General features: G+C 40.5%; 1 protein-coding gene across 1 annotated transcript; it reads right to left on the bottom strand.

Moving 5' to 3' along the window:
• Nucleotides 1-4,240: 4,240 nt before the first annotated feature.
• cspg4b (chondroitin sulfate proteoglycan 4b) lies at nt 4,241-27,809 on the bottom strand. The gene is made up of 10 exons (XM_017412201.3): nt 27,539-27,809; nt 24,477-24,640; nt 19,214-22,786; nt 18,363-18,836; nt 17,851-18,027; nt 12,621-12,819; nt 11,675-11,806; nt 8,318-8,490; nt 7,710-7,893; nt 4,241-7,567 (listed from the first exon to the last, which is right to left on the bottom strand). Exons 1-10 carry the CDS (start codon nt 27,645-27,647, stop codon nt 5,511-5,513), a joined length of 7,242 nt encoding a protein of 2,413 aa, XP_017267690.1. The 5' UTR covers nt 27,648-27,809; the 3' UTR covers nt 4,241-5,510.

A 27,809-nucleotide genomic window follows, 5' to 3' on the forward strand; every position in this document is an offset into this window, starting at 1 on the left:
GAGGAACAGAGGTGCAGAGGAGAGGGTTGGGGCAAGACTTTACTCAGAAGATCCATCTGAATGGCCTTCACCGCGGTAAGTGGGGGACTCATTGAAGCAGCACATGGTGGAGAATGGCCCACAAAGATGTTCTGATGGGCCATACCCAAGATCAGGTATTATATAAGTCCATGAATAAAAACAATTTATTCACGTAAACAGGCAAAAAATAAAAAGGGTGGGGGGTGGGAGGGGGGCAGTAAGAGGCCTTGATAATGGATAGGGGGGCGCTGGCCCACAAAAGGTTGAGAAACACTGACCTAAACGCACCAAAAAGTTTACTGAAAGTGTCCAAATTGCTATCTAAAAGCTAAAATTAGAATTAGAGAGATGCCAGCTAATTGCAGAAAATGTCAGCCAAAAGCTAAAAGTAGCAAAAGGCTAACTGAAAGCTAAAGTATCCACAAATTAGAAAATGTCAACTAAGAACAGAAATGTTTTGATAAAAGCTAAAAATAGCAGAATGGTAAACTTAAACTAAATGTAGCACAGAAGATAAGAAATAGAGCCAGTTTACTGAAGCAGATCTCAAAGAGAACAAAGTTTCTGAAGGAACTGAATATTTCAATCCATGGGGAAAACATTTGTAAATAAAATAAATATTTTTCAAAAGTCTAAAAGTTACAAAAAGCTGATTTCACAGCACCCATCTCCTGTATGAGTTCATGAAAACGTCACATCTAAAATGCTGCCTGGATATTTTGTCTCACACTCACACACACTAACACGTCTATAACATGTAAAAATACACACACACCTTCACACACACACATTTAGACTGTGTGTGAGCCTCCCACAGGTTCATCAGTCCGGTTTACATGTGATTCATCCTGAAGTCCAGACACGCCTCTCATTGTTACCTTTAATGTTCTCATCATTTTATCGCCTTAAAAAGGTTAATATCTAAACTCCTGCACTGACGGACAGACTGACGCTCCATGAACTCACCTCAGAGGGTTCCAGGTTAGGCTCACCTTCATACAGGATTTATAGGTGCTTTATAAACCAGTTATTAAACACTTTATCATAAAGTAATTCATAAAGAATGAATGTAAACACTGAGAACAAACAACTCATCTCAATGGCGAGACAAGTCTCCTTTTTATCTAATGAACTCTGATTATTAATGGTTCATTAAGTGTTTACAGATTAAGTAATAACTTTCATTTGAACTATTAATTAAGGATTTAAAAGGGGTTCTTACTATAGTTGTACTGATCTGTATTGAGTCAAACAACACCTCTCTGTCAGATCCTGTTACATAAACAGATGCTAATAATGGGACGCTGCCCAGGGCTCCAGGAGGAGGTCAGCATCAGGACAAACATCTGCTGAATGAGGTCTTCATGATGCAACGGCAGAAGAATCTGCAGACGGCCCGAAACGGGAGATTAAATCAGAGGACAGCGAGCCGCATGAGAGCTGACCTGTTTGTGACCCGCTACCCCACCAGCGCTCGGAGGCTTCGTCACAAAAACTGTATAAATGTTTTGTTTTGTAGCAGAAAAATACCATTTATGAAGACAAACAAATTGTAGATTTTCAGTGACTTCTTTTTTTTTTTTACTTGTCATAAACTTTGCAGATGAGCTCTGATGAGTTTTTGTCTAAACAACAACATAAACATAAATACCATTTATTTATGCTTACACTGTATCTCCAAGAGACTTTATACCTGTCTAATAAACAGGTGTTATTATATCCACTATCAGTTATATTAGATCACATCAATCATGGACAGATGAGAGTCAGAGGTCTTCTACACACAACCATTTCAGTCCCGATCGAAACTTCAGGCACTTTTCCTGTTGGTTCTGCAGCTGCACGGCAGAAAGGCTTCTTGCGTTCCCCCCACAGCTTGTGTGACAAGCCTCCCTCCTAAAGAACAACCATCCCGGCTTTCAGCACCTGGCTGTTAGATTCTGAAACCCGCTGCAGTATTTTACAGCCCTTGATGAGCTTTTATGAATAAACTAAATGGCGCTTTGATGGCTTCATCTGTGAGCAGCTCACACAAAGAAAATAGTCTTTTTTTTTCTTTTTTACAACTGAAACAGTGTCTATAATAATCCAGCCGGAGTTAGAAGTGATTTAATTAACCATCTGGAGTTGTCTGTGTGGAACCTTGTTAAACCGAATGAGCCAAGATGTCTTTGTCTCCTGCAGCCTCGTCTTAAAAACGGGAGCCATTGTTCGTTAAGCCTCAGCCCCACAATTTCAAAACCCTTAAATTAGTTGTGAGAGCTAATATCCGAGGTTTAAGATCCCGTCTGACACGACTTTCTGTGCGTTTTTGTTTTATGCAGAGCTGCACAGAATATTCCCTGATATCAGCTCACTTGCTCTTTCTCACAAAGCGCCACTAACACTTGGACTGACAAACACTCCAGACAGCGGACGCACCGATAATTTAGGCCCCGACTCTGCCGAGTGCCGAACACATGACCTCTTCCTCCCAGACATTCCCGGTTTGTAACTCACAGTCATGTCAGCGTTTTCTCTGTCCCAGAATATAAATGACTTTTGTTCGTGGAAACAAAAACACTGATGGGCGGATGAAATAGTCTGTGCGGGGAAAGGGTGAGGTTGGAAAGGATCCCACACAAAAAAAGCAGATTTTACAAACCTGAAGCCCCCCCCCCCCAAAAAAAAGTTCCCATGATTCCAAGCAGCTGCTGAACAGAATCATGACAGCAGGTGAGCCCCCGTCCTGTCCGTGTTGACACCTTATTGTTTTAAAAACCGGTGTTCAAAGGCAAACAGCTTTCCTGCATATTTTCAACTCATAGAAGTTGTGTAAAGACTGTGCTTTGGAAGCTTGATTCATAAAACACACACATTAGACCTAATGTGCTTGTAATTTTATAATCTAATGCTAAATCTGCATGTTGTGAAATCAAACCTGTTGATTTGTCTCCTAATCTACTTGTGTCAGTGCCAGCCGCCATAGATCAGATGTTCCTCCTGATATCTGCCAGGTTAAATATAAAAAGGCTCACACTTCCTGACTTCTGGATAGATTTGTGTGAATTCTTGATGCAGACGATATAAAATCTAAATCTTGTCATCTAATGCCAAACTTAAAGCTGTACTTGTTCACACACTGACACTGCTGCACAAGAAAGAGCTTCCGTGACTGCAAAGCTCCCTCTACACCGAGTAAATTTAAGTCATCTGTACAGAGAGGAATACATGGTGGTGTGAAAATCCAAAATTTGGATCAACAGGTCCAAAAGTTACCACTCAAATAGTCTAATTCTCGCATTATCGGCTACAAAAATGGCTCCATCCCAGCCAGTTTTACAGATATTGAGCTGAAGTTTGATGTGGTTGTGAGCTGAGACTCAAACAAATCTCAAAAGATCCCAGAATATCTCATTATGAGATGATCCAAGTTTATAACTCTGGTATGAAAGGAGGCAGGAGATATTCTAGGCCTTTAATTAGAAACTGTAGCCGGTCCAATTAACGGCACAATGTTGATTTTACGTCTAGAAATAGCCCCACTGTTCTCTTCGCCAAATAAAAGCCAATAAATCCTGGATCTAAAACACACAGAGCAGGAGGTGTGTGTGGAGCGCTTTAAAGGATCAGTGTTTTGTTTTAAAACACAAACAGGCCGTGCAGATACAGAACAGAAGTGGGTGGTCTCAGCAGGAATGTGTGTGTTCGGATGAGTTCCCCTCTGATCCCGACACAATGACACGACTCTAGTCAAGTCTTCTTTTGTTGAATTAAAGTTGGACAGAGGAAAAGACAAGAACATGATGTATCTGTATTTGTGTTGAAAAGTGAAGAAACATGAGCCGATTATGGCTGTGATTAAAAAAAAAAGAAAGAAAATGGATGCGGTTGTGGAACGAGAGCAGCGATCAGGATTCTTTCTGCCGATCACAGCGTTTAGTTGCTGCTGGATGGAAGAAAACCACAGCTCAGCTAATTGCAGGAAACTGAGAGAGGCGATGATGGTAATTTACCTCTCTCTAATTGCTCGCGTGTTGTAATGCAGCTTTTGTTTCAGTGTTGTTATTAAGAGGAGGGCGACGAGCAGCGGGACAGTTTAAATTACAGCGACAGAGGAAACCGACAAGAACTCATTTATGAGGAAGAAATCAGAAATAATTTTACATTTACTAAGAATGATCATGTACCGACACAACTACACAACGTGTGATTTGATGAAAACCGAAACGTGACTCTGAACATTTTACAGTGATTTATTAAAAATAAAGTATAAATAATTATGCCACATTTGTTACAAAGTAAATAAACCTTTTAAATGAGACAGTAGATATATGAATATTATTTCTGACCTTTCAGTGGTTTACAGTGTTTCTTTGTGACAGCGAATCACATCTGTGCTGCTCATTCACAGCAGTTTCAGATTAATTTAATCAAAATAATCTCAATTATTTGACGACAGACGTTATACAGACTTTGATAAATAATATAAATACCAACTCTCATTTCAGTCAAAGGCGTCAGGTTTGGAAAGACTTTTTCAGTAGTTGTACCTTTTTAAATAAAATTCTCCTGCAGGTTCAATACAGTTTAGATCTGCAAAAACTGTAAAGTATTTTGTACAGCGCAGTACAGTATCTGACTAATGGGTTTCTAGATCAACCAGTGCGACAGTAGTGTGGGAAATAATGGTTAGAAAAGTTGTACAAAACCTGCTGTTCAGATAAACAGCCACACTGGGAAGCATCAGTAAGAGAACTGCTCAATTTTACAACGTTTACTCTCGATAACTGACAGCACACGCAACCTTTAACAAAGATAACACAAATATACCGTTAAAAAAATACCTGAGTTTACAAAAGTAACCATACATTAATATATATGACAGTAAAACAATTTTAAAAATCGGAACAATCGATTGAAATACTTACAGAATATATCACTGTGCCGGTGTCAGTCTCAGTAAAAATCACAGTTTTAAGATGTTTTTAGAATTATCCTCCACTTCTAAGATCAAACCCCGAAACGGCCTTTAAGTAAAGACAGATTCAGACATTTTAGAGTTTATTACAAAGATGGCTGCTTTGTAGATTTATAAGTGGTTTTAACCAATGTTTTAACAGATTGTGAACCTGAAAGAAAACTCAACGTTCTTCTAAATCTGGTTTACTCACTGTCTAGTAGTATAAAGTTATTTTACTTTTTATAAGTCTTTAAAGTTACATGAGTCATTTCGATCAGAGACAGAGGACTCTGACCTATGAGATTATTGTGTGAAAATGTGACCTGTGATGTTAATTTCAAGGTGCCAAACAGACTTTGTGAACTTTTTACATCATCAAAGGTGAATGAGTGTAATGAAACTGAATTATATATTACTTTGTTTAACTAAACAATACTCTAAAAAGGGGCAAAAAGATTGACCTAAAGCATAATTCCGTTTGTATTAATAGTACCTTTCATTAACTACACAAACTTGTAGTAATAATTCTCAAAATGTCCAGCAAATTTCATACCCAGTACTGGTTCTTCTGCAGAGTGGGAGCAGTGGTTCTAATAACCTGGGAACATGGTACGGGGGACCCATCACTCCAAGAACTTATAAGTACCTTTGAATCAACTGTGTCATAAAGTGAGTCCTGATTCTGTGTCAACAACCTGTCGAGAACAGGGCTCCCATGCCCGGTGGGGCTCAAAGGAGTGACGGTAACTGTAGGGACTGCTGTGCTCCTCTGGGGTTGGCCATTGTAGAACTGACTGTTTGAAGATCCAGCGGAAGGCGGCTCCTGTGGTGAAGCACTGCTCTGCTTCCTTTGCCTGTGGTGTCGAAAATAGACGACCAGGACCACAAAGATGATTATGAGCAGCAGCAGGGCCAGCAGCGGCAGGATGATCAGGAGTGGGTTGGAGGTTTTTTGAGGGTAGGACTCTACTCGGACTGGCGTGTTCCGAAACGGAAACTCCTCCGTTTGAGACGGTTTGCCGAGAGTCGTGCCCAAGAAGTTGGTCCTGTTTGAGTTCCCCCAGCGGTTGCGTCCTTTGAATTTGTGCTGGTTTTTGATTGGCTGCTGGGTGGAGAGGAGAACCGTAGACGGGGCGGGGGAAGAACTTCCATTCCTAGATGATTTGACTGGTGTCAGAGGAAGGGGGGATGTGGTCAGGACGGGACTTTTTGTGGTTGGAAAAGCTACTGGATCATACGGCACGATTGTAAAGTGGAGTTCCCCTTTAGCAGGTTGGATGTTATCAGCTTTCAGTACAAATACCAGAGAGTCGTTCAGCTCCTCAACTCCCGTCATGTTGGCATTCAACTCCAGTGCTACCTTCTCCTGCATCATTTCCTGAAATGTGAAGGAGTCAACTGGTAGAACTCTTTTGGTGATTTTACGTTTCGTCTGAACAACTTTCCCATGCTTAGGATGGCAAATAACTTTAAAGACAGGGTCGCTGTCACTCAAACGAGCCAAATCAGAGACATTAAAAACGCTGGAGCTGAGTTTGACACTAACCCCATTGGGAATTCTCAAACCTTTGCCGACCTGGATCAAAGGCCTGACGGTTATGTTGAGAACTTGGCTGGTAAGATTCGCCTCCGAAGTGAAGGCAGTGAACTCAAAGCTGTCCTCAGAGGAGGAAAGAACGGTCATGTGGTAGAACAACCTTCCAGCTTGTAAATCCTCTTGTTTAAACAGCACGACTTCTTGGTTTTCCATCAGAAGTTTGCCAAAGTTTGGAGGCCTTGTAACTTTGTAGTAAATGGTGACATCCTTCCCGTTGGTCGCAGCAGCAAGGTTGTCTTGGGTCAGAGCTACCGAGGTCGTGCCTTGTTGCAGTGATACTTCAGTGTAGTTGACCAGATTGATGGTGATCTCTGACACATGAATGTTAAACAGTTTATATATCGGTTTGTGATGTCCATCTGTGACACTGAAGTAAAACACGCCCGAGACAGAACTTCCATCGTGAACAAAACAGATACTTCTGTTGTTGATTTGGGCTTGAGTAAAGGCCACTACTGATTCATTCAAATGTCCTACAAGAGCTAGGTAACCATTGTTTGGTTGGCTAACCACAGAGAACTTAATATCCTCCGGAGGATTGTCCAAGTCTTCAACTTTGAGATTTTCTGGTCCGAGAGTTACTCTATCCCCTTGTATTACTTTCAGACTTGGAGTTTTATTTCTCAGGACAGGTGGCTGATCGTTTACAGGAGTGATTGTGATGTTAAAATGTTCCACAACAATATCCTTCTCATCTTGAGGGCGTTGTGCAGTTCTACCCTTAGGATTAAGCCAAGCACTGAACACAAAAGAATCACGGGTCGTCTCTGAGTTGTCATGTTTGTAGGTGATGCCGTATTTGCTGACAATGAACTGAGAGAAGTTGGGTTTCTCTTTGGTGAGATTTCTCTCCCCTACTATAAGAACGCCGCGTTGAGGCAGTGTTGTCACCTGAAACCAGACCTCGTGGGAGCTCCTCTCTGGATTCGGCAGCTTTGACATTAAGTTTGAAGCATCCAGCTTGAACTCATCAATGACGACATTCTTGCCTTCTGTCACCTCAGCACCTATTAGCAAGGAAACATTAGGCGAACTCATTAAAAGGGCAGGATTGTCATGCTTCTCCATTTATAATCGGATTCATTTTGTTCAGTCAATGACATGCAAAGCTCCACCTTTTTAAGGAAAAACTGACAGTATTTTCCATACCTGTGTTTGCAAGGAGGACTGTGTTGTGTTCAGGTCCTGTATTTTCATAGGAGATGTCAATTTTGAAGGTCTGACTCTCTATAGAAGCAGGCGGTGATGACACAGAAAAGGTCATGGAGTCCATGGCTTCCCAGCCCACAGACTCAATGGGACTTTGAATGTAAACAACTTCCTTTCTGTCCACCTGTAAAACACAAACAACACAAATAATGAACAGGCTCAAATATAAAAAAGGGTCGGTGGGTTCGGAAATTGCTCATCAGTCTGACAGACACTATCAGTAGGATGTAATTAATAATTTAAGACTGCTTGCTTAGCAGTAAATACAACGCAAGCATCATGACATTGACTGTGTTTGATGAAAATCCATCAGCAGTAATTGAATAAAAGCGCAACATGGACCATTTAGCCACGCAAGCCTAGAGTCAGTATCTCCGACAGGGATGGAGGACATGTATTATTCATACGGTCCAGCAAAAATCTGGCAACGCTCCACTTCAACCCCAATTCATCTCGCTCTCTGGCTCGTATTCCTTGAATTCTATTTTAGTAATGTACGCATGTAAAGCTGAGATGCGGCTTTCTGTGTCCGCAGACTCTTCTCTCACCATCTCCTGCGTGAAAGTGGAGATGTCCTCTGTCATGTTATCAGGCAGCCTCTTCACCAGACGCCCCAGCTTGGGACGCCGGGTCACGCTGAAAGTAATGACTCGGTTTGAGGTGTTGCTGATGTCATTGGTCACAGCTTGTAACTCCTCGTTGGTGAGTGGTCTAGAAGAACCTGGAGAAACAAGAAATTACAGATAACTTAAGAAGTAAAGTTTTTTTTGGCTGGATCATGACTTTTATTCAACTGGGGCTGCACTGAAAACTCTGCAGCTGCTGCATCAAACCTTTCTTTCCCTTTGGGAGCGCTTCACAGCTTTTTAAAATTCCAAACAATACAAAACAAAGTCTGGAAAAGACTGATGAGAGTTTTTTGATGTGTCAAACTAAAGCAGCAATGCAGAGATCAAAAGCTTTTTACAGCACCGTCCAAATGCAGAGAGGGGAGTTACATAAACTCCCAAACAACACAATAAAAGCTTCATGTGGCTGCAGATCTTCATTGTGGGGGAAAAACTGCAAAACAAGAGATATCTGCTAAAACAGGACAAACCACTGCCAGTAAGACAAGAGAACACACACATTCAGACACGAGGAAGAACATTATCGCTCTGCCTTCGCCTTCAGCGACGGGGGATAATAATGGAAGGCAGCGATGAAGAGAAAGGAAAACAAATTCATCTTTCACTTGGAAGCCGAGCTAGCATTTTTCATTTTCCAGGGGAAATTTCATTGGAGGAAGAAAGTCAGACATAGATTCTGTCTTTTTAAAATAAAAACGTGTTTTGTACGAAATCATCACAAACAGATATTTGCTTTATGGGGGTAATAAAAACATGTTTTTTGTTTTTTGTTTTTTGGGATGAGCCAGTGGACTAATTTTAATGAAACTCACAGACGATCATTACATGAACATCTGCTGTTGGATGTTTATTTATTAATTTATCAGAATTATGGTATTCCATGGCTCAGACAGCCAGGCAATCTGGATCTATCTGAGCGACAGGCAACAATCATACTTCTAGTTCTTTATTATCTCTGAAACAGGCAGGACAGGAGATTCGAGTCTGAACAGGCAGTACGAGCATGTTTTCATAGACATTCTGACTCCAGCAGCTTCTCTGGGTTAATGTGACAAAACCACTGATAATCATGACACATCAGATACGTTTGCAATTTCTGACCTCAAGACTACAACTGAATAAGTCCACCCAGTTCAAGATGGCTGCCACAAACAAATGGCTACAGATAATGAGCTAAACTTGATATGGCTCAATCAAAAATAAAATAAAATCAAATTATTCTGTCCTTTCAGATAAGTTCTCAAACTAAAGGAGGAACATGAAACTGATAAGCAAACTGTGTTGTAGAGTTTTACAGAAAGATAGTTTAGCTGCTTTTGTGATGAAAAGGAAAAAAAAAAAAGTTTCTTGTCCCAGCACCGTGTGAAAAGTGCTTCATGTCATCCCTTTCCATGTAAAAATCCCCCCATTGTCAGTTAAAGCTCCCATCCCATCAGCTCTTCAAGTACCCACTCATCCTGCGGCCCAGAAACTCGGCAGAGGGTGCCAGCTGGCTGCTCGCTGCACTCACAACAGCAGTTCCTTCTAATTCACACTGAGAACTACCGAAAGTCTCTGAAAACCCTTGAAAAATGTTTGCAGACACAGACGACACCCATTTAATGATTTAATGACTTGGTTGTTGGAAAGGCACTGAATTATTTAACCAAAGGATTTCTGGAAAGTGTAGATGTAGGAGAGCTGAACATATAAATGGGTTGACTTTGCAATTAAATCTAATAAGAAATCAAACAAACAAAAGCATGATTTAATACTTTTTTATGCCAATATTCAAATGGGCTCTTGCATAGAGGAAGACAATTCTCTATGGTGAATAACAGCACTAGAAAGTATCAGAAGAGGGAAAGGAACCCAGAGTGAACACTCACCTTCAAAAAGCAAAAAAGGGATTTATTATAATAAGGAATAACAAAACTTACAACAAAAACTGAACTCAGAGGATTGCAAGGAGACAGGAGGAGCAGACCTGACTGTGGCATGAAAACCAACAACAAGGATCCAACGGGGAGAGGACGGCAGTGACTGAGTTTAAAGGAAGGAGGGTGGGTTTAAAATGACAATCAGCTGAGAGGTGATGGAACAGGTGAGGTGGGCGAGGCAGGCTGACCAGAAAACTACTGAGCTGAGGGCAGGTGATTGGTGGCACAGGGAACAAAAAGAGCTAAACTTTATAATAATCTATATTACATGAAACACAAGGATCACCAAAAAACAAACACAGAAAATAACAAAAACTACTCAAAGACACCCAAACCCTGACAGAAAGAGTCTGAAATGTGACACAAATATGCGGTTTCAGTTCTTTTTATGCAGAAGCTATACGGTCTGAGCCAAAAATCTGTGAGTTCATGTTTAGAGGAAGACAAATAGTAAGTCTGACTTTTTTCTTATTATCCAGAAATCACAAGAAAAAAAAATTAATATTGAACTAAGAGTGTTGCATTTCCTGCAAGAAAAATCTATTTAAACATCGGTGTCTTCTGATTGGCAGCACATTACAGCTTACACTGACCACAGAGTGTCCAAAAACAATCAGAACAAACATTAAACCAAAGAGAAACTCACCAACACAAGGTCCTGTAGTCCACTTTAAATAATAAAATCCAGAAAAAATGGATATTTATATTAAGATAGATTTTAAACATTAAACATTTACCAGTTAAAAAAAATGGTGCATCTTCAGAATATTCCAAAGAATCGCTGTTCAGTTATATCAATCAGCTCTGCTGCTTGGGTGGGTGACGTCAGCTTGGCTCAGGACTGAGTGTGTTCAGACCACCAAACAAAAACAGCTAAACTCCCTCAGGTGGTCCACTGTCCAGTCTTTATCTGTAAACATGGAGCTAAGGTGTTTGTGAGCAAAAAATACAGCTAAATGTGTTTGTCCTGGTATCTACAGCAACTTGGGTGTGACTTCATTCCTAGTTCTGATTTCAGACTTTTGGGACTATCTGTTGGTAAATACAGTCTATGAAACCAAAGTCTTATATAAGTTACTCCTCTGTGCCTCAGAAATCTATGGTAGTTATATAAACAATAAAAACACATCAGTGTCACATATGTCCCATGAGTGCATTAATATCTAGAGCACCAAATTATCACCCTCTAATTAATGTGACCTAAATAGCAGTTAATAAAGATGAAGTACTAATGTGATTCATTAAATCAGTCAAGCTCTTCAAAGTAGTTAATTAAAGCTTGTACCACACAGGAGGAAAAAGTATCAAGAGGTGAATGAACAATCTGCTAAATTTATTGCTAGAGGACACGGCTCACCTGGAAACACTTTGAGTGGGAGGTTTTTCTCCAAACTGAGAACTAAGGCTTTGGCGGTGATGCTAAAAATCTGCCTTGGAGAGAAGTTCACACCATCGTTGACTTGGAAGTTGAATCCTCCAGACATGGCACCTAAGAGATGACACAAATCAATCAATAAAACAGAAGAACTGCGAAGAATCTATGAAGTTAAATTAAAAGTTACCGAACAAGCTGTTCTGATGCTGATCTAAACAGAAAGTACAACAATACATCTTTATTATGAGCCCAATAAGGAATCCTCAGTAGATTACTAAAGGCGTGTTTATACACTGAGGTGATGGGTGAAAGAAGAAGAGAAATTACGGAATAATTAGATCTTGTTCCAGCTGTACAAGACAAAATAAAAAGCAGGTTTGGAGCAGTAAGCAGAAACATGACGAAGAAAGCTGCAGAACAATTCCCTGAGCGGACACAAGAGGAAACTAAATCAGAGCAGCTTCAGCTGCCAACAGCATCTTCTAGTGGAGCAAAAAGGATTAGCATAAACAAGACGATGACTTACACTTGGCATTACATTTAAACCATGGAAGAGAAACAGCAAATGGAGCAAATTACAAACAGGAAAACTAAATAAAATGAATTTCAATTTGCTTGGAATTACTCATTTAGTCATTTTCGCAAAGAACAAATAAAATCAAACACTATTTAAAGTCAATAAAAGATATAAACGATTATTTTAACAGTCATTTTCTCTTCTTTAATGCCTCAACAAAAACATCTCCAACAATAAACTGCTGTAGTGTTTCTGTGGCTGTTTTTTTTTATCATTTATGATGTCCATTTACATTTTTATAGCTGTTTTTCTTTTACAGCAATAGGTTGTTACAATGTTTTCATAAATGCAAAACAAATTTACTAATAATTACATTCTGCTACAAAAGCAGTGGGTCTTTTGTAAAATCACCTTTGTGAACAAACAGCAGCTGTCCCTGGTCGATGTGGGTCTGTGTGAAGTTCAGCACCGCCTTCATGGGGTTGCTCTTCAGGGCCAGGTGTCCGTTGCTGGGAGGGGTCACCATGAAGTGTATTCCCTCTGGGGGTGAATCCAGGTCCTGTGCTTGCAGGTCCTTCGGTCTGATTTCTGTAACTGATGACACCCAGACCTAGAGACGACAGGCAAGGACACGACAGGTAGGTCGTTGATAAATAAATACAGATCACCGAGGACTTGAAAGGTTTTGCCTGACATGGAGTGAAAAGCCTGCTTCGCAAATTAAATGTCCAGCTGGAAAGTAAAGCCTGATCTCTGTAAAAATTTCAAGCAAAAAAAAAAAGACTTTTGCAAACAGCTGTGCAGTCGTCATTCATCAACTCAATCGTTTCCAAATGTTTTAACTTCTGGCTCACAGAACAACACTGTTAGAGACTTACAACCCCAACTATCACTGGTTGAGGAGTGTAATACTAACACAAACATCTTTAACAATTATTTTATTTATGGTAACAGTTTGGGCAAAGATATGCTATTACCAATCATTTTAAGCCTTATTCTTTTTCTGAATGTCATTTTAGGTCCCTCCGCTTAGCATTTATTGAGTCTCGATGATTTAAGTGTAAAACCTGGCATTTTTTCACCGTTTCCTCCTTTTTCCCTTTCCCTTCATCATTTCCCACTGCACCGCAGCAGAAAATCTTCCCGAACTTGTGCACAGACAGACGCAGGAACAACAACACTGAGCACTGCTTAAATCCTGGACATCCCAGGACTAAACATAGCCGTGCAGACTGTTTGAACGACTTCAGAGTGTTGGAGAATCCGGCTTCCATGCACACTGAAAAGCCTCAGGCTAACACAAAGTGACAGAGGAACTCACTGACACACACACAGAGCACAAAACTATTGAACCATGCAGAGACTAGACAATAAAGGATGAGCCTGTAAACTCGAAGCCAGAGGAGCTATTGCATAACAAGCCATTGTTACTTAGACAGGTTGTCATTCCACAGTAATTAACGCTACAGGCTGATAAGTGTTATACAGGAAACACAATACGTTGTTCTAAATCTTCTTTACACACATTTTATCACTTTTTTTGGCCTAATTTCAATCTTCCTCATTTCATTTCATCTAATCTCGTACTCTACGTTTAAAAAGGGCTGTTAATTGGTTTGAGTACAAGATGATTTGAACTTTAAAATGCCTTGGGTTACAGATAAAACTTAATTTTCAACCCTGCAGGCATGTCAAAAAGAGCTGAGACAAGACTCCTCACATACCTAACACTCTTAAAAATAACAGGACTATATGTAGAAGGCTATTTGCCACTTCTCTCACAGTTCCCCAATCTAATCATAAAAACACAGCCTTTAATATGACACTGAAGGTCTCACTTCTGCATAAAACGAGTGGGATAATAATGGGCTAATTTCAAACAAGAACTGACAAAATGAGACATTTATGACATGCTTTTTGGTGATAAAGTTCATGTTTATTTTTACAAATATTAAAGCTAGTTAGACAAGGCGTGCCTTTAGCCTGGTGAGTCCAACAGCCGCTCTGTAGCTACTAAACGTTACCTAATGTTCACTTGTTTGCTGATAATAAGACTAAAAAACAAACAAAAAAACATTCTATAACCAGTTAATAGGTTTTAAATTTAAAACAAAATTATAGCAATTTCAGGCTCACAATAAACAGCATTAAAAAGGTTGTTATAAACTTTTTTTTTTTTTTAAAGCGCGTGATCACAGCGATGTTTCACACAACGCCAAACATCGCGGCGCCACAGCAGCAAGCTTACTGGAAACCTCAAGCTGCTGCTGTCTGAGAGCTGGTTAGTGTGAGAAATGTCAGCAGCACATCTACACAAGCGAGAGGAAGTGGGTGCAAAGGGGCCTGTGAGCTCCTGCGAGTTTGAGTGCACTGACTATCAGAAGCATCCATCAAATGTTGCCTGCCACTGAGTTTTAGACTATGTTTTGCTCAAGTCTTACGTGTCATAACGATTTCTTGCCTGATCTTGTATGATCTTTGAGCTCTTTTGTTGTGAATGACCAGCAGTTACTACCAAACCACGTTAGCTTAATACCTATAAGTTCTAGACATTTTTATGTAGGCTAAGGTTCGATAATTATCTGAGGCAATCATCTCAAATTGGGCTGACTCCAGAAGTTAACACACTCAGGCCTGTTGAGTTCTTGGGCTCGTTTTACAATCTTTTCTGAGCATTACACAGTCTGACCTTCGGGTGAACGTGCTTCGGGAAGCTCACAGCTGTCCTCAGTTCCACTTGTGAAAAATCTTTCTCAGTGAAGAATAATAAATGGAGAATAAAATGGTTTTAGAACCCTTCTCTAAGTTCATCACAGAATCCATTCCTGCTTGATGTAAAACACTCACAAGTGCTTCAGGAGAAGCTCACAGTGCTTCTGATTGATTAAGTTGTTGTTAAATAAACAGTTTCATGGCATAATATCTCACCTGATGTTGTTTATCTAAGGTTGGATTTACCAAACAGGACGACTTGGTCTGGACAAGATGGGTTTCCTGATATTTAAAACAACATAACTCAAAGAGGGTGTGCTTACTTATGACCAGGACTGTACATATTTGTCTTAAGTGAAGTTTAAACACGAAGCCTCAGAGCATACTAACAGGGAGGTTAAACTTTACACATTCCTTGCTGAAACAAAGGACTCAGTTTGCACTTGTAAAGATCAGAACTAGCCACAGCCGTGACACCGGCTCCACAGTGGGACACCCACCCACGTATAAACACCACCCTCAGATGTGTTTGTTGCTCTGGTGTTTCCCACCAGAGCAACACACACAGTAATCCTTCATTTAACAAGAAGTCACAGCAGGACGGATGAACAGACCAGGAGTGAGTCATCAGATTCAAAGAAAAGACACATGAGATCAATTTGCACTAAAATCCCCTTGGAGTCAACATGAGTTTCCAACACGTGGCAGACTGCTCATCAGGCCCACACATCTTCACCACACTTCAATCCTACATCCATTTCTGTTTTAACTGACATAACTCAACTGCAGACACTGCTTTTATGCCTTTTAACAGCTTTTACCTGCAGAAAATAAAAAGGTAGCATCTTAATAATTAGGCAGTTCTTCCTTTTTCTTTCTCCTACAGGGCTACAAGAGGATAAAAACCACTGGATTATGATGTCTTAAATGGTTTTTTTTTCATGGAGTTGTGTTTGTTTGTTTTCCCAACAAAATTCACACTTAGTCAACTCTGTTTTGACTATATTTTTTCTTTAGTCATCCCTGCAGCCCCCTGAGGGACTCGTGTCCCAGTTTCAGAACCACACAAAGTGGATCATATATTATTGTCAGAAATTCTTATGACAAGAAACTGAGAATTTGCCCGCAGGAGTCGCTCCCTTAAAGTGGTTCTAAAATCCAACCAAGTTGCAGTTTCGGCTGCTTTTAGTTTGTAAAAAGACAAAAATCATCGGAGGATAATTAATTTGTCTGCTCAGTTGGTACAGTTTCTGTTTTTAGGACAGCCTCGGTCGTTTGAATAACACTTATTTTATTAACTTGACTGCACTTATACATAAGTCCCATGTGACGTCACGCTTCTGGACACTTCTAGTGAACATCAACCACAAGGATCAGCCTTAGAAGACATCCAGAATCTGCTCGAACCGCTTTTATTCCGGTAAAAAAAACATTTAAAACAGAACAAAAGTTCTGTTAAGTACTGTTAGAGTATATGGTAGAATTACGGGTTTCATGATTTAGAATGACTCTACTGTAGATAACTCAGCTATGCTATCTGCTAAACCCCAAAGCTAACGTTACAATTAAAGAATTAAATTAAAGGTTAAAGGGTCAGTGATGTAACAAATAGAACAACAATAAAATTGTCATGGTTGAAGGATAGTTAAAAATAAAAGCGCTGGTGCCATTTTAGGTCTGATTCTAATCCGTAAACACACTGCAGACAGGTATATGCCTACATGTACATGTATGACATTGTTATTACTTACCCTGCCAGGCACCAGCAGCTTGTTATTAACATGGAGCGGTCAGACATCCTTGACTGTATGAGTCCATTGCTTTCAGGTCAGGAAGCTCCTCCGTGGTGTAAGCACTCTTCATATACGCTAAATAATTAACAATGTTGTAGTACGAGATGGGCAGCAAACTGTCCGACATTTCCTCTTTTTTTTTCCACCTCATACGGGTCAATCCCAACAGTAGCGATCCTTCGCGTATATTTTCCCTCACACATTGGTCAAGAGTGAGTAAATACCTGGATTTAGTTTGCTTTAAAGCCATCGTTGTCTAGCGATTACCTTCCAACATCACAAAAATCTTCCAGCTGAGACTTGCAGGAACTATGTATTAGTGCAAAGTTGCCAAGGCATTTGTAATGCACAGCTAATAAATTGAGAAAATTTGTTATTTATTCTGATTCAGAAAGGACTTCACTTCAAACAAATTCCATAAAGAGAAATAAAACCAATTAAAAATGTGTAAATCCTCAAGAGTTTCGTTTCAGATGGAAAGTGATGGACAGTGACAGACAGCCACCTTGTGGCCATTAACATAAACTATTTTTTAAACTCATGACTTTACACCTGCTAAAATATCTGTGTTTCTGGTCATAACCACTATTGAATTAGTTCTCCATTTTTTTTAATGATACAAATTTTACATGTTTTTCTTTTCTGAAGCTGTAGAATTACACAGAAACTGGGTCTTCAAAGACCCAAAGATATTCTGGATTGAATTAAAACATCTCAACTCATTTTAAGCAAATATGTTCAGAAGTTTTTCTGCACTTGATTTGTATTAACAAGAGTCCTGAGAGCTGGTTTCCCATTAGCTATACAACATTTCTGCTCCCATTTAAAGCTAATATTATCAATATTTTAATGTGTATTTGCTCAAGTTTTAACACCTAACCACCTAAACCGACTTTCTGACGAGGTCAGGGCAGTTCCAAATATAGATTTCTGTCTGCTCTGTGCTGCCAGTCCTCTGAGACCCTCCTCCAGATAGCAAACATAGTTTCCCTCCTTCAGCCAGCCAGTCTGCCATGGCAACTTTCAACACTGACCCCATGAAAGTCTTCTGACAGTAAGCTACAGTGCCACTCCTACTGGGTAAAAAAAAAAAAAGGTGCCAAGAGTTTAAATTTAGAGCTGGAGTGCAGACTCACCCTGAGGACCCTGTTGGTTGTAATAACAGGAGGCTCATCATTGACGGCAGTAACCTTGATGTAAACGGTCTGGGCTGCACTTTGCTTCCTCAGGCCTGTGTCGTTGGCCACCACAGTGAAATTGTCAGTGAGGGTTTCGCTGCTGTCGTGGACGTAGTAAATGAATTCATGCTCCACCTGGTTAAACATCATACAAGTCATCAGGTAGACTGAAACTAGTGGTTTTAAACAAAGCAGTCACAGTGATATAATATATGAGACTTAGCATGACTTATTGTGCATGTATTAACAGAAAACAAATGTGTGGGACATTCTAGAAATAAGTTAGAGCCATAATAATTACACAGAACAGAAACTACAGCTGAAGCAGAATTGAATGGACTTTTTAAATGTAGTAATTTCACTGGGAAGATTAGTTAGGTCACAGAAAATGTAAATAAACATCACTGTCTGCCTACATCCATGCAACTATTTACTACCATTATTGTGTGTCAGCTTTAAGGGTTTCTCACCTGCCTCCTGGTGAAAGTGGTTATGGGCACACCGGGGTATCGAGAGTGCTCTATGTGGCCATGATGCGGCGATTCGGTCACGTTGTAAAAGAAGTTGATCCCAGAAAAGTGTCGGTTGGTGACTTTGAGCACGTCCTGGGTCAGTGCCTTCGAGGCGCCCTCAATCAGAGTGAAATTAGCGACGTGTAGCGGGATAAGGAGCGGGATGATGTCAACAGACACCCTAATGTTGGTGACGTCAGTGACCCCGTTGGTGGCGTCGAGGATGATGGTGTCGTTGAGTTTTTTCGGCTCCACCTGCACGTACTGGATGTTCCCGCTGTTGATGTCGTGCTGGGTAAACGTCCTGACAGGCGACTGTTTGCTTCCGATGTAGCGCTCCTCCGCTTCTACAAAACACCTGAGAAAGCCGTGAGATGGGGCTACCCTGACTGCAAACGCAATCTCAGATGGCAGGTTGTCCTCATGTGTGACCTGCAGCGGTCAGAAAACATTCAGTGGTGAAATCTGAAATGCCACCAAGGTTTCCTCTTTTCTTTGGACTCTTTTTGTAACTTGACATTATTGTGAAAACAAACACTGTGTAGAATTTAGATTTGACCCTTTTAGTGTAATTTAAAGGATCTATGATTATTATTTCTTTTTAGAGTTTGGAAAATTTGTGAAACAATTTTAACAAAATATTTTTATAAACCAGTACTCATCTCATAATGAATCATGACTTCAAGCATTTAAACAGACCAATACATGAACATAAGTGTTTTTTATTTAAAGGAATTATTACTTTTTAAAATAAATTAGTTTTTTAATTGCTTGTTGTTTTAAAATACTAAAAACCTTAAAACGCTCACCTCCAGTTTAGTTTCATCAATCTTCACTGGTTTTCCTTCTTCCACCAGTAAAGACTCTAGATGCTGAACAATGGGTGGCCTCTGATGACTTTCCAGATAAACCTTGACACTGACTCTCTCTGCAAGCTGAAGACCTTTAGCTTTCACTGTCAGGTTGAAAAAGTCTGACAGATGTTTGCTGTCATTGTGCCGATAGGAGATCCATCCATTTTTTAGGTCAAACTGCGTGAACGACTCCACGATTGTTTTATTCAGATAAAGAGCTCCGTACTTGGGAGCCTCATCCAACTTGAAAACGACCTCTTTGTCATCTCTTAAGTCCAAATTTGATGCAATGCTGAAATTGCTGTTGGAAAAAGTCACTGATTGTCCTTTCTGAACCAACAGGCCAGTGTTGTTAGCCACCTTCAAGAAAGGATCATGAGCACTGACGTCCAAAAGGCTGGACACAAAATGCTTCCCATCTGAGACAAACAGCACAAATCTCCCGGTGCCCACGCCTTTGTGAATGAACAACACTCGTCTTTCCTCCAAATCCTTCTGCTGAAACTGGAACAGCCGATGGGCTGTGTCGTTGACCAACACGAGGTCTCCCATTGGGATTCCCCGCCGAGTGTAGATGAGCTGGCCATCATCGAAGTCAGAGTCAGCATCATGATAACGCAAATCTTCCGTAGTGAGCAACTTCTGTCCATCCCTGACTACGTGGAAAACTTTATCAATGATACGTATCGGCTTTTGGTCATTCAGTAGCTGAATAGATATGTTAAATGTTCCTTCTTTGGAGCCAATTTCGTCTTCTTCAATGGCAGACTTGAATCCTTGGTTGGTAGAGGCTATGAAAGTAAATTCATCTTGAGTTGTTTCACTGTCATCATGGATGTACATTAACCGTTCCTGCAATATATCCTGGTTACTAAAGGTGAAGATGTTGTCATAGCTAGCATTAGAGTTTGACTGACTAATGCGGGCCAGCTTTCCATGTCTGGGGCTCCTTACGACTGTGTAGAACATATTCTTTGTTTTTAAACTCTCTGCAAACAGCTCATCTTTAGTGATAAGTTTACTTTCTCCCTCTTTAAGCAAGAGTCCTGTATTTTTCATAAACACGCTGTTGACATCAGCTTTGATGGAAAACTGAAAATCATAATGTTCAGACTGAGCGTGTTTAGACACCAGCTGAAATTTGAACCTGTCAGTTGTGTCTTCGTGAGGCCTATCAACAAGCTCAAAGTGGACCTTTTTATCTGTCAGATCTTTTTGGCTGAAGGTTGAGTTCTTTGTTAAGACTGCGGTATCAAGCAGGAGCCTCCCTTTCTTTGGTGTAGTGAGAACCCGAAAATACAGTTCATCATCCGAGAGGGCCACGCCTTCAGCTCTGGCATAAAGGCACTCAGAGCTTAGTGACACTTTTCTAACTTTATCCATGTTCATCATTACGTTCTTCACCAGTTGATACTTTATCCAGCTAACAGTAATTGGGAAAACTATTTCAGTGTTTGCCCTTGCAGCTACAATAACTTTGCACTTGAAATAATCAGTGACATTGGAAGTTTGAATGTCTTGAAAGGTGTTTACATATCTAAGGCGCTCTTTTTCTAAAAGTCTTTGTGAAAATGATTCAGTTTGCCTCCATTCCCCACTTGAGTGAAGTCTCTGGAGTTCTCCAAACTGTGGGGGTTCGGTGATATCGTATCGGACATCTACAACTTGTTTCACAGCATTGGTTTGCACTGCCAATTGCTTTGAACCAATTACAGCTGTCTCACCCTGAATGATCCCAAGCCCGGTGTTGTTGGCAACCTTGTACTGCAGTGCTACAGCCATGATCCTTAAAACCACAGTGTTGCTGACCTTTTCCCCATCACTAACCCTGAGCACTATCCTTGAGTTTCTCACCCCTGTGTGAACGTAGAACACTCTTAATTCATCCAAGTCTGCGTATGAGAATGAGCTCACTGCTTTGCCGGGGTTGCTATCTATTTCCAAATAGCCGGCATTGACGTTCAGATTTCCAAGCACAGAGAAGACGAGGTCGGTGTAGTTGCTGTCTATATCTGTGACTTGCAGAACATCTGAGGTGAGAAGTTTCTTAGAGTTCTCTAACAGGACAAAGAGATTTCCTTCAGGAAGACTCAGTTCAGGTGCATCGTTGGTGGGTGTTACAGTTACATTGTACTGGTATAATTTGCTGTCCTTCAAATAATCAGGAACTTGCTTTCTACTACTACAAAAAATTGAAAACATAAAGAAGTCATCTGGTTCCTCTGAGCCTCCATGGACGTACATCACTCTCCCATGCCAAAGATCCAGCATGCTGAAGGTGTTCTCCTCTTGGTCTTGATCGACATCGAGCCTTATCTGACCTCTGATTGGTTGCTCTTGAATTCTAAACACAATCTGAGACTGTCGAATGCCAAGTTTCTTAAAGTCCAAGAAAATCTTGATGTGTTTGGCCTCGAGAGATGCTCTGCCTCCCTCCTGGACCACAAGGTTTTTAAGTTGCAAAAAGTTTGTGCCGTACCTTCGGTCCAGGCCAACTGCAAGGGTAGACATGTGAAGGGATGGAGTTGGTGTTATCAAATGAAAAAGGGGTTTCGGTGTACTTGTGGGATTCACAGAGGTTGATGGCTCTGGTGGTTTCTCTGGTTCACAGCCAACTGAGATATCTTTAGTGACTGATGCATTAGAGAGACCCATCTTAACTCTATTTACTTCAATATCCTTTAAACATCCTTTAAAGGAACCTCCTCTGACACGTCTTCCTGATACAGAGACGAGCCCTGCTTTTCTGACTTCTGACCTGGTGCCATCATCAATACCTCCAACAAAAAGATAACCTTTGAGGTGAAGCCTCTTTAAATGGGAGCTAATGCTGCTTTTTACTATTTCTTCATCAACTGTTAGGTCAAGACTTCTGGGACTAAAACGCAGCTTGACAGAATGCCATTTTTTGTCATTAATGAAAGTCTGTGAACGTAACTCAGTCTTGACTCCACCTTTCCCAACAATGGCCACCGGAAAACCTTCTTGGATCTCCAGAGCAACGAATCCCCCTTCTCTGGCTGAACTGTACAGAATAATCCCCTCTTTGGCTGAAGTGTGCACAACACACTGAAATATAGCTTCTTGATGAATAGTCCAAGTTGGAAGAGAAACATAAGCCCTGGAGCTGAAGAAGCTGACAGGATCTTCCTTGGCTGCGAAGAACTCCGGGCTGCAGCCTAAAGACACTTCATAGACATGTCTGTGTCCAGTATATGGTCTCAGTGATGACAGCAAGTCATGCTTATTGAAGACCACCTCATCCATGCAGCCTCGGAAGCCCTTTAAGTCTCTAGGTAGATAGACTTTATCTAAGCCCCCAGAGTCTCCAACATAAAGACCATCAATAATGTTGAGATTGTGATAGGGACCTGGCATCTTTATGCTGGTGTGGGAGTTTTTGTCAACAGTCAGAGTGACATTTGACCTCGCGTGGTGGACTTCTACGGAATGCCAGGCCAAATCGTTCAGCTGGATGCCTTGGTCTGATTCTAACACTTGGTCCCCTGATCCAAGGTCCAGTTTAACCTAAGAGAAGCAATAAAAAAAGTCTATTAAAATATGCAATAATACACAAAAACTGGATAAATGTTTACAGTGCCCAAGGAGCAATTCAGCTAAGCTTCAAATACAACTAACTGCACAGAAGCAGGGATACTGATAACCTCTTAAGTGGTGTAGGTCTTTGAATGACAGAACAGGTCTGTTGGTTCACCATTTAATTCCAGACTGATTTATTCAAAAGTATTACATGGTATTAATGGTACACAAACATAGAAGCTATTGAATTTTACTGACTTTAAAACCTCCAAACCTTTCCTCACCTGTATTTCTTTATTCCATTTTTCTTTTATAATGACAGTTCTTAACTATTAAAATAATATTTACATTTCTAAATAAAATGTATATAATCTTAATTTTTGTTAACAAATAAATAACTGCTTATACAAAATATGACATTATGTCTTGTATTAATTAAAAATGATAAACTGTAGATATCGTGACACCTGGGGAAATAATTCAGACTGCTTATGAAGTCACCTGTTATGATAACACTGAGCTCCGTCTGCGTTTTAGAACAGGAAGGGTGCTATTATCTATTTGCCCTGAGCTATGACCACAGAGCATCGCAGCACTATCTCAGACTAATGCTTCATTAAGATGACAAGCTTGTCAAGGCTTGCTGCTGGGCTAAACGTGCACGAGTTTCTAGGGAGCAACACTCACATCTGACTCACACAGAGAGAGACCCCAAGCTTGAAAAATGGTAAACACTGCCGGTTTAAAGCCCAGGAAGCAGAGTTCACTCCCTCTACCAACTGAAGTGCAAAGATTCAACACATTTGTCAGGATGATTCAACCCCAGTGGTGAAAATATAACAAGTATAAGCTTAGTCATGAGGATTTTTAAGTTTAAAGCACAGAAGCTATCACTTATTTCATAGGATTTCCTGCCTATTTAAAAGTAACTGCATTTTAGAAAAACATCCAACCATTTAAGAGTTTATTTTGTGCCATGTTTGAGGAAGCAGCATATAAAGCAAACTCCTAAACACTCCAAGATCAAGATCCTAAACCATGAATTTAATACAAATGACCAAAGTGAATTTATTATGTCTGGAAAGAAATAGGTACTAGATGTTTACCATCAATTTGATTTGGAAACAGATCTACAATTGTGTTTTTCTAACTTAACAAGTAGTTGAATGCTGTTTTGATTATACTTTTTGATATAAGTAAAAAGAAATCTCAACAGTACATGAAACAGAAATAAAATGACCAGCTTGCTGTTTAAATATTCAGCATGTTTTGCTTTCCAATGCATCATTTTCTAGTCTGAATGACATATATTGGGATTTGAACTGATAGTTAAATATGTTAGAGCATCTTAAATTTACACTGACTTGTGAAAAACCGTAACTTTTTGACACTTCATAAACTATTTGTTGGTTGGCGTGACAAGAAGAAAAAAAATGTCTGGTCTCCACTGCAACAAGAAGTGACTAACATTGAGTTAACACCCACACCATGCTTGTCTGTGTGCATTACTGTGCTGACAGACAATGACAACACAGACAGACCCACAGCTTCCAGTGGTCCGTGTTTGTGTGTCCATGGCGCACAAAGTCGAGCACAAAGATGGGTTTCCTGCATGTACTGTGCTCTCATATATGCATGAGCACATATGCTCATGTGCTGCGGCCATGGATGTACCCACCTGCAGGCGGCCGGCATGAAGCTCTAGCAGGAAGTAGTTGGCCTGGCCAGCAGCGAGAAACAGCAGGCCGTTGGTGCTGGAGGTTCGAAAGCGAACACGGAGCATGTTATGGTCCGACGACTCTGTGGCCTTGAGCTGCACGAAGCCATCACCATAGAAGGAGGCTGTAGAAGAGACAGTAAAAATTAAATAAATGAATGAATAAAACATTGTATGGAAAACGTGTTCAAATTTAGTGTATTTACTCGTTTTTTGCAGGCTATGTCACAAATATTACAACTGTGATATTAGTGAGGCAGAACTGGAAGTGACTGTACAGCAGGAGCGACTACAGTAACAACTCAAACACAAGTCAAGCAGTCTTAATACAGCCAATATGTGACATTTAGATATGAAAACCAGGCAAATTATCATCATCAAACAGGGCACACATACATCTGGAAAACTTTAAAACACAAACACTGTACAGAAAGAATGTAAAGTTTGATTTATCCTAAAATTACCCTTCACGGTAAGCCAGCTGTATTAACTTTATGTGCTCAACCATATATTCAAGCACGAAGACAGAAGACTGATGATAGGTTTAGGCCTTTCTCTACAGAATGATGAGCACTTTAGGAGGTCTACTGTTACAGAATTGCAAGTTATTGTCTGTTTTTCATTTGTAGCTTTGGGAGAAGGTTGTTTATGGACTGTCAGAAGCTGTAAAGACAACATATGCAATGTTTAAGGTATTTGACTTTAATGCCATAATAGTGTGACTGAGGAAGTGGATGTGGAGGCAGCTTAAGGGTGTCGGATGTGTCTGGGCCTGCTCTGACTTGACAGCAGCCGTCAACTTGAACATGAAAGGCTATGACGTCCCCACATTGTCTGTGGCCTCTTGTTCTGGAAGCAGCGTGGCAGACGGACCCAGCTGTTCCTTCCACCTCACTTCCTTGCCATTTTTCATCGCCCTGTAATCTGCACTAACGTGCTCTGAAGCACTCTCTCATGAGCCTCCGTGCCCAGGCACCACCAGTTTTTAATGAGCTGCAGAGTAAAGCACAGATTCAAAGGTCAACAAATGTCTTTGCCTCTGCGAAGAAACATGATGCATTTACTTTCACCAAGAACAAATACCCTGATGTATATAATAACATAATTCAGATATTTCTCCTCTTCAATTCTTGTAAGAAGATTCACCCATTTTTTAATCTTTCTTTACTAAAGGCGCAGAAGCGTAACCAAGCTGATATGAGCTGAGCAGCAGGATACAAGTTAACACAGGCAAACATTTAGTCATAAAATCACCAAAGACAAAAATTAATTGAATTTAACTGTGGAGAGAAGTCAGTGTGTCCAGAGGAAACCTGTCCCAGTCAAATAGAGAGAACTCTGATCTCACACAGACCTCACCTTACCTACCACCACCTCCAACAGGAGTAATAACAAAAACAAAATTATCTGTAGTTTCAGGTGAAAATCTCATCTGGATGTAGTGATTGTTAGATGTAACCTGGCTGACCTTTGGTTGATTTACCTTTCTCAGTAATACACAATTCTTTGTGGCTTGACTGATTTTATGAACATAAAGGTTTGACATTTTGAAAACTGGTCAACGCAATAAAATCTATTATCCTGCGTTCACATGGGAAGACATGCACGATTAGCTGTCCTTTACAATCACCATCAAAAGCCCTTTCTGCCAAACCTTTCTTTGAGTGATACACTTGGAGCCATGTTAAGAAAAAACCAAAAGTGCAGAAAGAAATAAAACACAAGCATTTTGACAAGAGCAAGGGCTGACATACAAACACTGTGGAGGGAATGTAAATAAAAGAGAAGAGCACCTAAGATCAGTGGCCTAAATGTGTCCCTTCAAAAGAAGAAGAAACAGGAGGTGTTTTAAACATTGTCCTATAATCTACATGTCAACAGGAGCACGTTTCCGTGCAGTGGGGGACAATTTGGGAAAGAGTTCACAAACCTTTTCCCCCCTAACAACAACACTGGTGTCCCTCTCTCTCTTTTTTTTGGTTTGTATTTAGGTAACACTGGCTCACATTGAATTTGAAGGACGAGACTAGAACTTGTCACAGCGTGTGTGTTCAGTTTATTCAACAATGCAACATGACGGGAATCGTCTCGGCTGTGAAAGCCCGAGACGTGGACAATCTCAGCTGAGGGTTGCTCCGTAATGTGGAGGAAACATGGCGAACTAACTGGATCAGAAAGACAAAGACGTAAAGGAACGTCTACAGCGTATATTTTCAGTGAAGGACGTGGAGAAATAATGTGAAATCATCGTGATAATACCTAAGGGTACTGCCTGCATGAAAGCTGAGTTTAGGTGACACCTGTCAAGACCTGCATGGATTTACACATTTCAAATGGTAGAAAAGAGATTTTATTTTCTCCTCTTTGCCCTCCCCAATGCAGCAAGTGTACATTTCTCTGAATCTATTTAAAATAAACCAAAAAACCTAGAACAGAACAGACTTATTTCTGCTGCTGCTTCTGAAAAGGTGAGAGCACTGCGTGTATTTAAACACGCCAAGATTACCCTTTATATACACCATTTAAAGGGAGGGGGAGAAACTTTATCATCAGCCTGATTGACATGAATAATAAAACTGTTGTCTAAGAGATAAAACTAGCTTTTGCTGTTGCTGAAAAGGCAAAGTGACACCGCAGCCGTACCACCCACCAGCATGCACATTTTATTCATTAATTTCTTCACATTGAGGTTAACTTTTACAGACCGGCAAATCACTGCAACACACACACACACAAATCACTTAATAATGCTTTGCAATGTGATAATAAGCCTGCTACCAAAAATACAGGCCTTATAAAAGGTATATAATCACGTTTAAGGTGTCATTTTTACCTCACAAGCTACAGTTTTTACTAGCTAACTTTCAAAGGAAAACTTTCATGTAAGCCAAACTTGCTAAATTTTACTTATTTAGGATATTATTTAAATATATATACTTCAACCTGAGCGTTTAAACAAACAAGGTCGTGTATTCTTTCTGGTTTTTGTTGATAAAAAAGTACCAAAAAGTTGGGTTTGTTACCTCCCGACGCCAGCTCGACCAGCAGCGACCACCAAAGAAGAAGAAGAAGAAGAGGAGGACCGTGGAGCCACAACTTCTTCTTCTTGGTTTTGTTCCCAGCGGGCTCCATCTTTTTCGTCTCGGTGGAAACGGGGCGGACAGAGCCGTTACATTTTACCGACGGATTCGGACTCTTTCTCGTGCTCCGGCGCTGCTCGGCAGGTTGGCTGCTTAAAGCGTCCAAACAGTGGTGGTGCGTCTGTCTGCAGCTACGCAGCCGCGAGACCCTAGC

The sequence above is a fragment of the Kryptolebias marmoratus genome, linkage group LG1 (assembly GCF_001649575.2).
Source record: "Kryptolebias marmoratus isolate JLee-2015 linkage group LG1, ASM164957v2, whole genome shotgun sequence".
In the NCBI taxonomy this organism is placed as follows: Eukaryota; Metazoa; Chordata; class Actinopteri; order Cyprinodontiformes; family Rivulidae; genus Kryptolebias; species Kryptolebias marmoratus.

Coding starts and splice junctions, on each gene's coding strand:
- cspg4b (XM_017412201.3), bottom strand. CDS start 27,647: ATGGAGCCCGCTGGGAACAAAACCAAGAAGAAGAAGTTGTGGCTCCAC. Junction 12,820..17,850: donor CAACCAACAGGGTCCTCAGG/GTGAGTCTGCAC, acceptor TGTCGTCTCTAG/GTCTGGGTGTCATCAGTTAC. Junction 11,807..12,620: donor GCTGCTGTTTGTTCACAAAG/GTGATTTTACAA, acceptor GTCATCTCTTAG/GTGCCATGTCTGGAGGATTC.